The sequence below is a fragment of the Nasonia vitripennis genome, chromosome 2 (genome assembly GCF_009193385.2).
Source record: "Nasonia vitripennis strain AsymCx chromosome 2, Nvit_psr_1.1, whole genome shotgun sequence".
NCBI lineage: Eukaryota > Metazoa > Arthropoda > Insecta > Hymenoptera > Pteromalidae > Nasonia > Nasonia vitripennis.
Genome location: NC_045758.1, coordinates 27,130,545 through 27,143,755, shown reverse-complemented (window position 1 = coordinate 27,143,755; position 13,211 = coordinate 27,130,545). Strand labels below are relative to the sequence as shown.

Here is a 13,211-nt window from a genome sequence, read left to right as displayed (position 1 = left end):
CAATGATACTCCCCCGACTATAATATTCAATGGCGGCGCAAAGTAACATTGTTAACTTTACAATAAATCGAAAGAGACGAGCTATGGAGAGGAGGGGGAGAAGAGGCGCTTGCATTGTAGCTACGGGATGATAATAGGTTGACATCTGCACTCAGCGTCCCCAATCTACCGCACAGTCGCGCGAGTAGCTCTTTCTCTTCTCTCTCTGCCTCTCGCTCTCCCTGGGAACGCAATTAATATTCTCAATTCCGAGCAAGAGCTTTGCGCCAGTTGCAAATTTTGAGCGAGTATTATGACTATAGTATATATCGTTTCTATAGTCCGGTCTCTCTCCCTCCAGTTGCCAAACTTTTTGCTACAATGGCGATATTCCGTCAAGCTTGAGGAGTTAATTGCGAAACTCATTGGCGAATCGCGTTCTTACAGAACTTGATTACACTGTAAAACAAGCCGGCGACGAAAATTGACGTAGCCAACTTATATGCAAGTTCCATAATCGATGCCCCAGCGCGATACAATCGCTACTCCTGCCTGTAATAAAGCGTAACAGGTTTGGAATTTATTAGCGAAGCTTGAGGTAACCCTCCATTCTTTAGCCTTTCGGCTAAACTGTCAAGTCCAGGCCGGCGCGTCCCGCGGTGTATCCTAATTATACCATCGCAGAAGCTCTATAGATATATTGTAGTGTATACATGAAGCAGAGTGTATCGATGACATCTCAGCCGCGCAAGTTATATTGCCGGGAGCATACAGCGTTTGGTTCTTTCGACGTCCTCATGAAACGAGGGTAATCCACGAAGCTCGAATCAATTAATCGTAACTTTTGCGCGAATTTTCGAGTGATAAACTAGTTTTCTGCTGCTTAGATTGATCGCCGTGTCGTATTATAGTCTCGAATATTTGAGCTGTAATTTCAGCTGAAAATGAAAAATTCATTATTTCAGTAATAGGCGCGCGATATCGCAATCGTTTGTAGTCGCTTGTGACAAAAACTGTACGGATACAACGCATTTTGTACAGCTTCGGAGTGAAAAATCTAAAAAGCATTCGACGGGATTTTTGTGCTCGCTGTTTGACGGCTTGTTTTACAGCGCAATCAAGTTTTGTACGAGAGAATGAGAGATCGAATAACAAATAATTTATACAAACAATAAGAATGATATGATTTCGTCAAGTTTTTTGTTAAAAAAGAGATGAAAATCCATAGCACAATGAATCTGGATGATAAATTCGCGAAACAGTTTCCGATGACAGGTATATAGAAGGGTAGCCATCAGCAGTATCAGAGCTGAGACAAAAGAACGAGAACAGGAACTATACTGAATTACTGTCCCACCAGCCTTTCAGTCATTTGATAAAAGTATGGATATTGCCAATAAAGCTTATCGCTCGCTCTCGTTCTCGAATCATTTCCTTCAAGATTGGCTACGGCAGAAGCCGCCATACACGCACTTGCTCGGGCGCGTTGATATTGGTATAGCTAATTTGATATTTTGATTAATTTCCGTAAGCCGACAGGAGTTTAATAGTGATGTCATCATTTTCAACGCTGCACAATAGGGTTAATCTCGCTCGACGAGCTAATATTCGGAGAGTTAACAGAGTTTCAAATGCGGCCAGGGCCGCCGTCGCCGTCGCCGCCACCCCCTCTTTTGCTCTCCCGCCGTTATACACGACGTGTACACGTAAATTGCGCCGGCCGAACTAATTCCACCGCCATCGCTTCTATAAGGGTCTATGCATTCGCCGCCGAATTCGCATTTTTTACTTATGATGGCATATGAGCGGACGGAGCAGCAGGCCAAACAGGCATAGTTTTAGCATTGTTGGTGCCACACCAACACTGCCTTCGTAAGTATCGTTAAATTTTATTGCTAAAGTCAATTACAAATAACAATTGACATACGATATGTTTAAAAAGATGAAAGCTTATTCTGTGGTTGGTGTAGCCACGTGTTTGTGATATATTCTAACATTGATTCCGAAGGGCCAGTTCAAAACTTCAAAACTTTGTTTTGATGATTTTCATATCACTCTACAGCGGTTCACTCAAAATTAAGTTTGGCTTAGACTCGCAAGTGTTTATAAAATGAAAATGTTTGATGCATATGAGTAGATTTCAAATTTTTATTTAAATCTACAGATTAATTACCATGTATTTTTTAGAGTATAGGATAACTCGCGACGAGTTTAATTGCATCAAACGATTTTTATTATTTCTCACCCGAGTATAAAAATTTAGATTGTCTTGTATACACGTCACCGTAAAATCTATAGAGAGCATTATCGAGCGAAGTAAAGCAAACACGTGTATTGAAAGAAAAAGAGAAACCTACACGCCTCTCATCTTTTTGCGCATATAGCGACAAATATCTGCATCACCGACTCTTTTCCAAGCGCTGATGCACACACTTTAGCCGATCGCAAACAAAGTAAAAAATGAGCCCACGCCGCTTAAGAAGAGGACAGGTCGGCATAACAGAATATGCATCAGTCGAAAATAAAAAAAAAGAGCTGCCACCGCTTCAGTGGTATTAGTATAGTAGTATAGCTCTATATACACGGTCCGTATACTGCAGCACGCAGAAACGAAATAAAGCACGAGCGAGGGCTGCGGCGGTAGCAGGCGCGGATTAAAGATTCGCGAGAGAGAGAGAGGGGGGGGGGGGAGTGTATTTGCCGGTTGGCCTGGCGGAAATCCCGGCCGCGCGCGCGGTGCGCATATTAGGTAGAAGGCACACGCAGTTAGGCAATAACCGCTGTCAATAGAACCGTGCCTTCTCTCTCGCTCTCAGTTGAGTGGGCGAAGCCAGCCCGCGCGCGCGCAAACCCGGCTCCACTCGAAAATACTACTCGCTAAATTAGGTAGGTTATATGGGCTTCGTTTCATTTGCGAGCAAACTTTAATAAGCGCGCGGAATTGCGTAAAAGAGCAAGGTTTTCGAGACGGGCTAGATAGGTACGTTGAGAGAGAGAGAGAGAGAGAGAGAGAGAGGGCCGATTTCGCGTCTGCGCGCGGTATCCCGAGCGCTCCACCCACCCACCGAGAGATTTATTCTCTCTCCGACGCGTCCATCCCCCTGCGATGTATACTTTCGCGCGCGCGCGCTCTCTCTCTCTCTCTCTCTCTCTCTCTCTCTTTTCGACGTGCGCGCGCGCATACCGAGTGTGTCCCTCTCTCGCGATATTTTTTTTTCGAGGGTCAGCAGCGATGAAACTGCACGATGGGTATATAATTGAAAAGTCATTATGTAGACATTATTGTGAGGAAAGGGTTGATAGAATAGGAGCATTCGCGGGAGGTACGTCGATTTTTTATTGCTCATACAGCGAGGGAAGAGAGGGTATGAGGGGTTGGCGAAATTTCATTTCTTTTTGGTACCGAAATGAGCACTGGGGTCGCGTATAGAATGAGTGAGTTGAGTGTATTTTTTCCGGCTCGCGTAGTTCGATGTGGAACTTTTGATTTATTGCTTTTTATGTGTATAATTTATGACAGATTTTGAGCGTTCAAGGAATTTTATTCTTATTTCAGTAATTATATTGCTATTATTGAAATTGAAAAGATGCACACTCCTTCTTTCCTCGCTGTAATCGTGCCGTGAGATCGACAGCCGATGATCCATAAACGGACAGAAATTTTCTATAAAAAATAGAACAAATGCCTTCCAAAATCACCAAAGCCCCACCCCAAAAAACTGCACGATCGCAGTCTATTACCCGGTAACAAAAAAGCTCAGCAAAATATACACCCATACTATACGACGCTTTGAAAGCAAAAAGTGCGCGAAGAGTAGCTCTATATACGCACGCATACTCGCACAACCTTTCGCGCTCTCGAGGTTTATACAAAAGGAAAATAAATCGCTGCAGTACTTATAAAGCACAGCAGAAGCGCGCGCGCGCGCGTCCATTTCGCAACTCTCTCCGCGAGATGGAAACTCGTTTAGACCTATACATCGCGCGACACCTCGTCCGAAAGCACTATAAATAGAAAATGGATTAAGCGCATCGCGCATTCGAACCCTCGTCGCAGTATAGCAGTAGCAGATATTATCAGTAATAGCGCAATTATGATAATGGCGGGTAATTCCGCGCGAAATTCAGCGCGAGAACTCGCGGGGGAGATGGAAAATGCGCGGAAGCAAGAAAGACAGGCTGGGAGCGAGAGTGAGAGATACTGCAGCAGCGGAGCCGGTATATAGCGCGAACTGAGAATGCTAATGAAGGAAACAGATTCAAACGGCCTCCAATAATTATCCCAACGGTTGCCATCCACATTTACCGTCTTGACAATGCTCGAAATTGTTCACACTTCCTTTGACGACGACGCGGAGAGTCTTGCGCGCGAGCAGGAGTGCTTTGTGTCAGATCGGCTGGATTTTCTTTCTCTCTTTATCTTTTTTTTTTCAGAACGAGCTACGGCGTCGTTAGGCTAATTACCGGAGTTATAGCTGCAATTAAAATTGTAACTCTTGCGCGCTCGTGTATATATTCTGTAGGGGTTATAGCGTTATCGTATTATCGTTTTTGAGGATTAATGAGCCCGCGCTTTTTCACCGAATTGACTTCCACACATACTGTCGATGTACGGATGTGTGCAATTTGATTTTACAACACTTTGTCACGGGCTCGCGGGAGAGTTCGGTGCTATTTCGATTCATGGAAAGCTTTTTTCAATTTCCGCCCTTGCACAATTTTCGTCAAAAGTTGGGGTGAACCCCAGAAAGACGCGATCTTCGAGATCGGATTCGAGGCGACGCTTCGCCCCTTAGCAGCAACTGCCCGAAGATCTAGCCTACGTATCTTTGGTAAACGTCTGATTTTTAATACTTAACAGACTATTATACAATATATCAATTAAAATGTATGGCAAACTCGTTCTCCTTTTCTCTACAGCACAATAATACCTACACACTTACCGCAGCAAACAAAGACGCAGCGCAACTTATAACCTCGCCTTAGCCATATACATCTATACTCTGATCGTGGTACTGATACGTTATACGCGCAGGTCACGTTAATGGACCGAGTTCCACTCTTTTGTCTTAGCTATTGGGAATAAGACTGCCTTGATTGGTTTACCGCTTCGGCCTCTTGCATGTTATAACTGCGCTCGAGGCGTCATCTCTGTATATTGATGCGTAATTTCAGTTGAGTTAATTACCCGTCCCCTATTATCAACGGACATCGATTCGCAAATGACCGAATTTTATGGCGCCAGGCCACACGCTTTTTCGTCTACCCGGCAAGTTGCATCTTATTTACCTTATTTATCCCCGAGGAGATTCGATTGGTAGGATAATAAAAGTTAATGGAAATCTGGACACATACCTCTTATAAAGCAAGCAGAATATTACGCAATTCACACTGGCTAGTGGATCGCTCTTACAGCACCAAACGCTTTCCTTTGTTTTTTTCTAATGTTTATGAAGTACTGCTTCTTGCTCTGGCGTTACAACAATCCCTCCACGTATCAACATTTCTTTGGCATTTTGGCACATAATCTGTCGGAATTAATATATTGTCAACACGCGATAACTACACGAACCATAGAAAACATTTTTTATTTTATCAATAAAATTGAATGATACTTATACTTTATTTGGCTATAATTGGTTATTAATACTCTTGATGTACCGAGGCAATCGGTTATTATTTAGATAAACATCTATCTTAGGCCTTAGGGTCTGTCTATATGGTGTCGAGTACCGGCACACTGAGGTATAGGTGGTTGATGGATGGGATAGTCCTGTAATCCAGAATTTCAGAACGCAGCGAAACGAGCTCGTCACACCGTGTACTGTGTAGACAGACCCTTATGCGGGCAGCTGAGCAGCTCTCACACATAACCTATACGTAAAACGTAAACACAACAATAGCAAGAAGACTGCTGTTGTGTAAATTATTTTTACAATAAGCAACTAGTTGTTGTTGAAAGTGTAAGATGAGTCTCGTAGCTTACGGCAGTAGCGACGAAAGTGAAAATGAAGAAACCAATGAACAGCCTCAAGTAGAAGAAAAGACTGATGAGGAAGCTGTCAAAATAGTGTCAAATTCTAAACTACAGTTGCCCTCTCCAAAGTCAAAGATGGTTAATAATGAATCTGCAACAAATGGAAATGATTCGATCAAGGAAGTTAAAAAGATTAATTTCGGAGAACTGCCAAAACCAATATCAGTTAATGCAGCGATAGATGCTCTAGAAACAGACAGGGCACCTGTACCTAGAAAAGTTGATTATGGTAAAATTGAAAAATTGCCCAAGAAGGAAAAAGGACCCACAAAGATATCAATCCCATCGTTGTCAGATGTAAGTTACAGTTGTTCAATATGTTACTAAAATTCAATTATTATTCAAAACTAATCGACATGATTTTTTAATTGATCATACAGTTCAAAGATTTGGAGGAGGAGGAGACTGAAAAGAAGAGTTATAGACGGAAACCATCAGAGGTGTTTATGCATAATCACATTATTGTTACTATTATATTTATTTATCTTATTCTATTATTATTTTATAGTACTGCGTGACATAAATCCCCACGTATATCACGCCTATCCATGGCATAAATAGTACATCATTGCATCATGCATATTGCCCTAGCTATGCTCAGGTGTTTACTGCACAGTGCAGAAATGGACTGTTTATGCCATAGATAGGTGTGACAGCAGATTAATGCTAGTCATTGCTATAAAATAACTTACGATACTCATGGCATAAGCAGTCCGATATTGCATGGCATTTATGAGCACCCGAGTGTAGCATGGGAGCTAATCGCCATGCTGCAATAGACTATTTATGCCAGATATATTGTACTATACTATTAATTGTTATTATTATTTTATTGCTATTAAGAATCTTTTGTTAATTAACTGTATTCAATTTTAGAAAGGGTCAGGTCTTATTAATCTTCTACCTCCACCAAGCAGTGCAGTAATTTTAACCAAAACAAATAAAATGGTACCTCATGTTCTCACAAAATCAGTTGAAAACAAGAAACTCATTCCTACAAAACCTGTAGAAAATGTGAAAAGGATACAGAAACCTGCTACTCAATCAAAGTCTGCAACCTCAACAATCAAATCATTGTCAAATTATTCAGATTCAGAAGATGAAGATGACCATAAAACTTCATCTAGCATTGATTTCTTTTCTCTATCCACTCCCATCAAGATTCCTGATGAACTTTTACCTCCTATGAGTAAATCCGATATGGATGCTATCAATGCGATAGCTACTAAGAAAAAAATGTATAATAAGGAAGAAAAGCCAATCACAGAAGAAAATCAGGAAGAATCAAGGACAACATTAGTTAGCAATATTATGAATCTTCCCAAAGAAGAAATCTTATTAAAAAACAAGGCAGAAGTTGGACCAAAATTGCCAGTTCCTGAACAAGAGTATAATGTGGACTCGGAAGGAAATGTTGCTTTTGATGAAAAAGCCATAGAATACCTGTGTGGAAAAAGAGGAGTCAAACGCAAAAATGAATTTAGTAATGTGGATATTGTTGAGATAAGTGGAGAAGATATAAAACCAGATGAAAGAGAATGGATGGTTAAAGCACTTACAGAAGAGAAAAGTAATAGGCCTGTATCTGCTGGTGCAGGTCCTAGTGGACAATCAAAAAAGAAACATCAGATTACATATTTGGCTCATCAAGCAAAAGCTATGGAATTAGAGCTGAAAAATCAGTGGGCACAAAACAAAGCAAGCCGGCAACAAACCAGATCAAAGTATGGTTTTTAATTTGTTTAGCGATATTAGGGTATTACAATAATAGGTAGGATTTATCAATGAATTAATTGTATGTTAAACAGGACAAATTTTTGGTTTTTAAAATCAAGTTAAATGGTTCTTGATTTTGATTATTTGATTTTTGTAAATTCTGTATCATGTTAAATATTATTTGAGCTCTTGTACATAATTTTCAATACTAATATTATATATTGTATTAGTAGAATATAAAGTGCATGATAGATTAGTGCTACTTAGAGTCATAAAGGTTTTCTTCATGAGACAATATTTTAAAAGTCATTATTATTAATAACAGTAATGATGAAATATACTTTTATTACATATGAAATTATTGAACTGAACTCGTTAGGACAAATACATTGTATCAAAGAGAGGATGTTAAATAAATTTTATCAATTATTTTCAAATAATATCCTACATATTTATTGAAAATATTTTATACAATACTTATTAAAATATATGTTTACAATTTACTTCTCTTTTGTAAAGATCAAGTGATATAAAATAATACTGCAAAAATAGAATACCTCTAACAATAGTAAGCCTACTAAAAAAATGTATTTTAACAATTTTCGCAATCGCGTTGAAAATAAACTTATATTTTTTTTTAATAGATCTTATTCTAAAAGCTATTAATAAATGCATTGCGCTTTAATTATTCATTTTTTCATATATCAAATTTTCGATTTCTTCCAACTCTTGCGTCTTACTTTCTAACATAATTTTTGCTTGTAATAAATTAGGTGGAAGATCACCATATCGTTTTAAACTACTGTTAAGTTGACTGAGATCATTCAACTTATTCATTAACAGCGATGATTTTTGAAGTGTGCTATCGAGTCCGATTTCTTTGCTCTGTAAAGTATCCAACTCTTGTTCCATTTTCTTAATTGCATCTTTGTAATCATGAAGTCTGTTTGACCAAAGGATTCTATCAGACTCTGTGTTTTCATCGTTGGACATTTTCAACTGTAGTGTATCCTCAATTTCTTCAATTTCTTTCCGTATACGATTCAACTTTTCTTGTAGAGCATTGTACTTTGCAAATGCAGCATTATATTTTGCTTTAAGTAATCTCTCTTCTCGTTCCTTCATTTTGCTCTGTATCTTCTTCTTTTCCAAGCATAATTGTAAAGCTGTCTCGTCAACTGCAGGTAATCCTTCAGATTTCAAAATAGCTGAGGTCGTTTGTAGTCCTTCTCTGATATCAGTGGGCAATGATTTTGTGTCAAATTTTAAAATATTGAGCAATTCTAAAACTTCATTTCCCAATGCTGAGTTTTCAGCATTCGTATCAGAAATTGCTTCTAGTATAAGTTTCAACATAGAATTTGTTTTTGTCTTGATTTCTGGATCATCATTGTTTGGACTGCAGTCAGAAACAATAGAGGAGATGCTATGCGTGCTGTCAGCCTGTTTAAAAAATACAATCACTTTTACTTTTCAACTTCATAAAGTTCATTTGAATTGGGTTTGAGGTTATATTTAAAGAAAATCAATGTACAAAGAACTGAATAAATCTAAAAACAACTATACTTATGAATCACTTAAATAAAGAAAATTACAATCGTAATGCAATTTATAAATATTTTTGGCTGTACATGCACGATTTTGCTATGTTTTATAAACAGCGTTTTGGAGCAAACAAAAATACATAAGATACCGACATATCTACGTCAATACAAATTAGTATTACAAACATCAATCTTACCCTTTTGATGGAATCCATCGCGTGTGCATTTAATCAAGTTTCATTTAAAAACAAAAATAAAAGGGGAATTTGAGATTATTAGTTGTAACTTTTCGGTTCACAAAATCACAAACATTGACGTTCCGTAATCAACTTTTTAAACTATCATCGAGAGGGCGTTACCGTCACTACACGTGTCCTCACATATATATATTGTTAGCTGCGTGTGTATACATATATGTTAAAAACGCGAACTCGATGTGCCAGTGCATGTGCCATGACTGCCATGGGGCTTTGGTGCAGTCACGCAACAACTTTATAATTTGTCGGCTACAACTCTGAAATCGATTTGAGTTGTGTTTTTTCGGAAAGTATGTTTTAAAAAAATTAAATAAAATTCACTAGTATTATTTGATGCAAAAGACCAAACATGAGTTTTTCTATCTATGACTCGAATGTCATCCTGTGCTCCGGCGATAACGTTTTAGTTTATAACCTCGAAAGTAAGACCAAAAATGTCATTACTTTGCCAAAACTCGTAGCCGAGAAAGAAATAAAAGCTCACAATAGAGAAGATATAGAGTCTTTCCATACGTTGACAAGTGTGGCATTTTCTGACGATGGACAGTATTTCCTGGTCTGTACGAATCGCAAACAGTTGTGTCTGTACAGTACAAGAGATGGTTTTAAGCTGGTTTCAAACAGGACAATGCCAAGAGCAGCTAGCAGAGTTAGATTTCACTCAAACAATGATGTTGTTGTTGCTGACAAGTCAGGCGATGCTTACTTGTTTTCAAGTTCTAGGCCTGATGAAGCTGGACAATTGTTGTTGGGTCATTTGTCAATGTTATTAGACATTTTAGTGACAGATGATCAGAAATACGTTATTACAGCTGATAGAGATGAGAAAATTAGAGTATCTATGTTTCCTAACAGTTATAATATATTGTCCTATTGTCTAGGTCATAAAAACTTTGTTACAAATATTGCTATTGTTCCTCATGACAAAGATATTTTAGTATCAAGTGGAGGTGATGGAACTTTGATGTTCTGGGATTTCAAAACTGGAAGAGAAATACTAAGAGTTTACTTTCACGAGAAGCTATCGCAAAATGATTTACTTAAACTAAATCAAACTTTAAAGGAAAACGATTTAGAAGAAGATGTGACAGTTTCTCCAGTGAAACACTTAAAAGTAATGCAAGTTAATAATTCTACATCTGTTGTGGCTGTGACTTTCTATTGTAGCAGTGCAATACTGTTCTACAGCATTTCCAATAAACAAGACGACTTAAAAGTAGAATATTTGGACTTCATTTCAATTGATAAGGAACCATTGGAATGCCAATTTTACAAAGATCATTTGTGGATTTTGACAGACTCAAAAATTGAGATTTACAAATTTGATATAACAAAATTTGTTATTGATGCAACTTTGAACACCGAAATAAAAGAATTAAATGAACAATGGAAGAAGCTTTATAACACTTCGCTTAAAACACTGCTACCTGTATTGTACAAAAGAAAATTTGATAGTGTACAAGAATATCAAGAAAGAAAAAAGACAAGGTTAATTAAATGACATGTCAGAAGATTAAGGAGACAAATTACGTTTTTTATTTCTTAATACAAATATTTATTAATATAAATCATGTGTTATCCGCGTGAATTTTTTAATAATAATAAAAAAGAAGACAACCAAGCATTTGTTTTATACTGGTTTGTAATCCAATTTCGATTCCAGTTTCTTATTGTCAGATACTTTCCTAACAGCCTTCATAAAGTCTTCCTGAATAACGTATTCTCTTTCTAAACGTATTGCAAAAAGTCCTGCTTCTGTACACACATTTCTTAAATCTGCACCATTAAATCCATCAGACAATTTCACTACAGCTTCATAGTCTATTGCAAAAAATATATATTAATTATTTAGTATCATCCTTTAATCCTTTAACGAATTAAAATTAAATTGAGCCTTGATCAAATAAAAACGTACCTATTTCTCCATGCTTGGCAATAGGATTAGCATGAATTTTCAAAATTTCCAGTCTAGCCTGTTCATTTGGCAGTGGGATTTCTATTTTCCTGTCCAATCTACCAGGTCGTAGCAGAGCAGGATCTAGGGTGTCAGGTCTGTTCGTAGCCATGATCATTTTTACTTGCCCTAAAGAATCAAAACCATCCATTTGGTTCAACAACTCCATCAAGGTCCTCTGGATTTCACGATCAGCACTTGTTCCTTCAGAAAATCTTCTACCACCTGTATATTCATTTTAGATTTATGTTAAATTTGTTTATACCATTATTCATACAGATTAGACATTATGTAACTTAATTACTAACCGATAGCATCAATTTCATCCATAAATATAATACAAGGCTGATGATCCCTGGCATAGTTGAACATTTCTCTGATCAATCTAGCAGATTCGCCAATGTATTTATCAACAATAGCACTAGATACAACTTTTAAAAAGTTGGCATCCAGTTGACTTGCCACAGCTCGTGCCAACAATGTTTTTCCAGTACCTGGTGGTCCATATAACAGACAACCTTTTGGAGGTGTGATACCTACCCTCTGGAAGAGTTCTGGATTCAATAATGGCAATTCAATTACTTCTCTCAACTCTCGAATTTGCTCACTTAAACCTCCGATTTCGGAGTATGTGACATCACCAGGATCTTCATGTGACATATTGTAAACTAATGGGTCAACCTAAAGAAACAAGATTAACATAAGTTTTTGGTAATTTAAAATATTTAAAATAAATTCAATAAATTCAAACAATACTAACTTCTCTGGGTAAGTAACGCATGATTGTGAGAGTTGTCATATCCAAAGCAACTCTAGTTCCTGACTTTAGCTTGTTTTTGTCCAATTGACGTCTACATCCAACAACATATCTTGGTCCATTTGTTGCTTTGACAATGACTGCAATGCAATTTAATTTTTTTATTATTGACTGAAATTTAAAATACGTGGAATAACTTGTTTACTAATAAACAAAAAATACATACATTTTTCTTCCGTGAGCTGTTTCAGGACTTCACCAACGATCTAACGACAATTTAAACAAATGTTATAATAACTCAATATCAAAATTTTATCATCTTAATATACATACCTGGCCAACACTCTGTAATGCCTTCAAATCATTTTCTGACTTGTCATACTGCTTCGTTAAGTCTTTGAGGTGATCTCGCACTGAAATGTCAAGCACAAAGTATTGTAAACATTGGAAACTCAGAGTAAGTCTATCAGTTGTAAAAGAAAAGTTTCTTGTTCGAATGATCCTTGTAGAGTACTAAGAACAACATTAAGAACGTTTTAAACGTAAATAATAAACTACAAAGTGCCAGATTCAAAATAGGTTATGGAGCAGGAAATAGGCCACTGACGGCCCAAACAACAACAAACAAAAATATATTATTTACGAAGTACTTACTCTCCTTGAGGCGAGACTCCACCTCCTTATGCTCCAGTAGTTTTTTCCTATAATCTTGAAGAGCTTTTTCTCTCACAGCATCTACGGTGGCCGCCATTTTCGCTTATTTTGCTGTATAATCCTCGAGCACCGAACAGCGACTCCGAAGATCTCTGGACTCTGGCTCGGAACAACTCAAAATTCAGCATGGATTCAATGAGAACAAACCATCAAATCGGTACGTTACAGTCAATGTTTCTCATGAATTTCGCATGTGCTGTCAAAATAGGTCTACTTCTCACTTATTACGCACGAAAGGATTGTTCCACTGATG

At 37.7% G+C, this 13,211-nt stretch overlaps 4 protein-coding genes across 4 annotated transcripts; 2 read left to right on the top strand and 2 right to left on the bottom strand.

Annotated features, from left to right (window-relative positions):
* Positions 1 to 5,161: 5,161 nt before the first annotated feature.
* LOC100120368 (proline-rich protein PRCC) lies at positions 5,162 to 8,172 on the top strand. Its single transcript, XM_016982074.3, has 3 exons — positions 5,162 to 6,313; positions 6,397 to 6,456; positions 6,893 to 8,172. The coding sequence occupies exons 1-3, from the start codon at positions 5,948 to 5,950 to the stop codon at positions 7,751 to 7,753; spliced, it is 1,287 nt and encodes a 428-aa protein (XP_016837563.1). The 5' UTR covers positions 5,162 to 5,947; the 3' UTR covers positions 7,754 to 8,172.
* On the bottom strand, positions 8,162 to 9,659 carry LOC100678930 (probable DNA double-strand break repair Rad50 ATPase). Its single transcript, XM_003425105.5, has 2 exons — positions 9,474 to 9,659; positions 8,162 to 9,175 (listed from the first exon to the last, which is right to left on the bottom strand). The coding sequence occupies exons 1-2, from the start codon at positions 9,489 to 9,491 to the stop codon at positions 8,414 to 8,416; spliced, it is 780 nt and encodes a 259-aa protein (XP_003425153.1). The 5' UTR covers positions 9,492 to 9,659; the 3' UTR covers positions 8,162 to 8,413.
* Positions 9,649 to 11,154, top strand: LOC103318111 (tRNA (guanine-N(7)-)-methyltransferase non-catalytic subunit wdr4). The gene has a single exon (XM_008219459.3). The coding sequence runs from the start codon at positions 9,883 to 9,885 to the stop codon at positions 11,032 to 11,034; it is 1,152 nt and encodes a 383-aa protein (XP_008217681.1). The 5' UTR covers positions 9,649 to 9,882; the 3' UTR covers positions 11,035 to 11,154.
* LOC100117671 (26S proteasome regulatory subunit 10B) lies at positions 11,047 to 13,057 on the bottom strand. The gene is made up of 7 exons (XM_016982075.2): positions 12,899 to 13,057; positions 12,578 to 12,657; positions 12,471 to 12,510; positions 12,248 to 12,384; positions 11,796 to 12,168; positions 11,449 to 11,712; positions 11,047 to 11,354 (listed from the first exon to the last, which is right to left on the bottom strand). The coding sequence occupies exons 1-7, from the start codon at positions 12,993 to 12,995 to the stop codon at positions 11,164 to 11,166; spliced, it is 1,182 nt and encodes a 393-aa protein (XP_016837564.1). The 5' UTR covers positions 12,996 to 13,057; the 3' UTR covers positions 11,047 to 11,163.
* Between the last annotated feature and the right edge of the window lie 154 nt (positions 13,058 to 13,211).

What these genes read in the sequence shown, in the direction of transcription:
- LOC100120368 (XM_016982074.3), top strand. Translation starts at nt 5,948, where the DNA reads ATGAGTCTCGTAGCTTACGGCAGTAGCGACGAAAGTGAAAATGAAGAA. An exon ending in CAATCCCATCGTTGTCAGAT is followed by an intron (nt 6,314 to 6,396) that starts GTAAGTTACAGT and finishes TTGATCATACAG; the next exon opens with TTCAAAGATTTGGAGGAGGA. An exon ending in ATAGACGGAAACCATCAGAG is followed by an intron (nt 6,457 to 6,892) that starts GTGTTTATGCAT and finishes ATTCAATTTTAG; the next exon opens with AAAGGGTCAGGTCTTATTAA.
- LOC103318111 (XM_008219459.3), top strand. Translation starts at nt 9,883, where the DNA reads ATGAGTTTTTCTATCTATGACTCGAATGTCATCCTGTGCTCCGGCGAT.
- LOC100117671 (XM_016982075.2), bottom strand. Translation starts at nt 12,995, where the DNA reads ATGGCGGCCACCGTAGATGCTGTGAGAGAAAAAGCTCTTCAAGATTAT. An exon ending in ACAGCTCACGGAAGAAAAAT is followed by an intron (nt 12,385 to 12,470) that starts GTATGTATTTTT and finishes ATTGCATTGCAG; the next exon opens with TCATTGTCAAAGCAACAAAT. An exon ending in TGCGTTACTTACCCAGAGAA is followed by an intron (nt 12,169 to 12,247) that starts GTTAGTATTGTT and finishes TTGTTTCTTTAG; the next exon opens with GTTGACCCATTAGTTTACAA.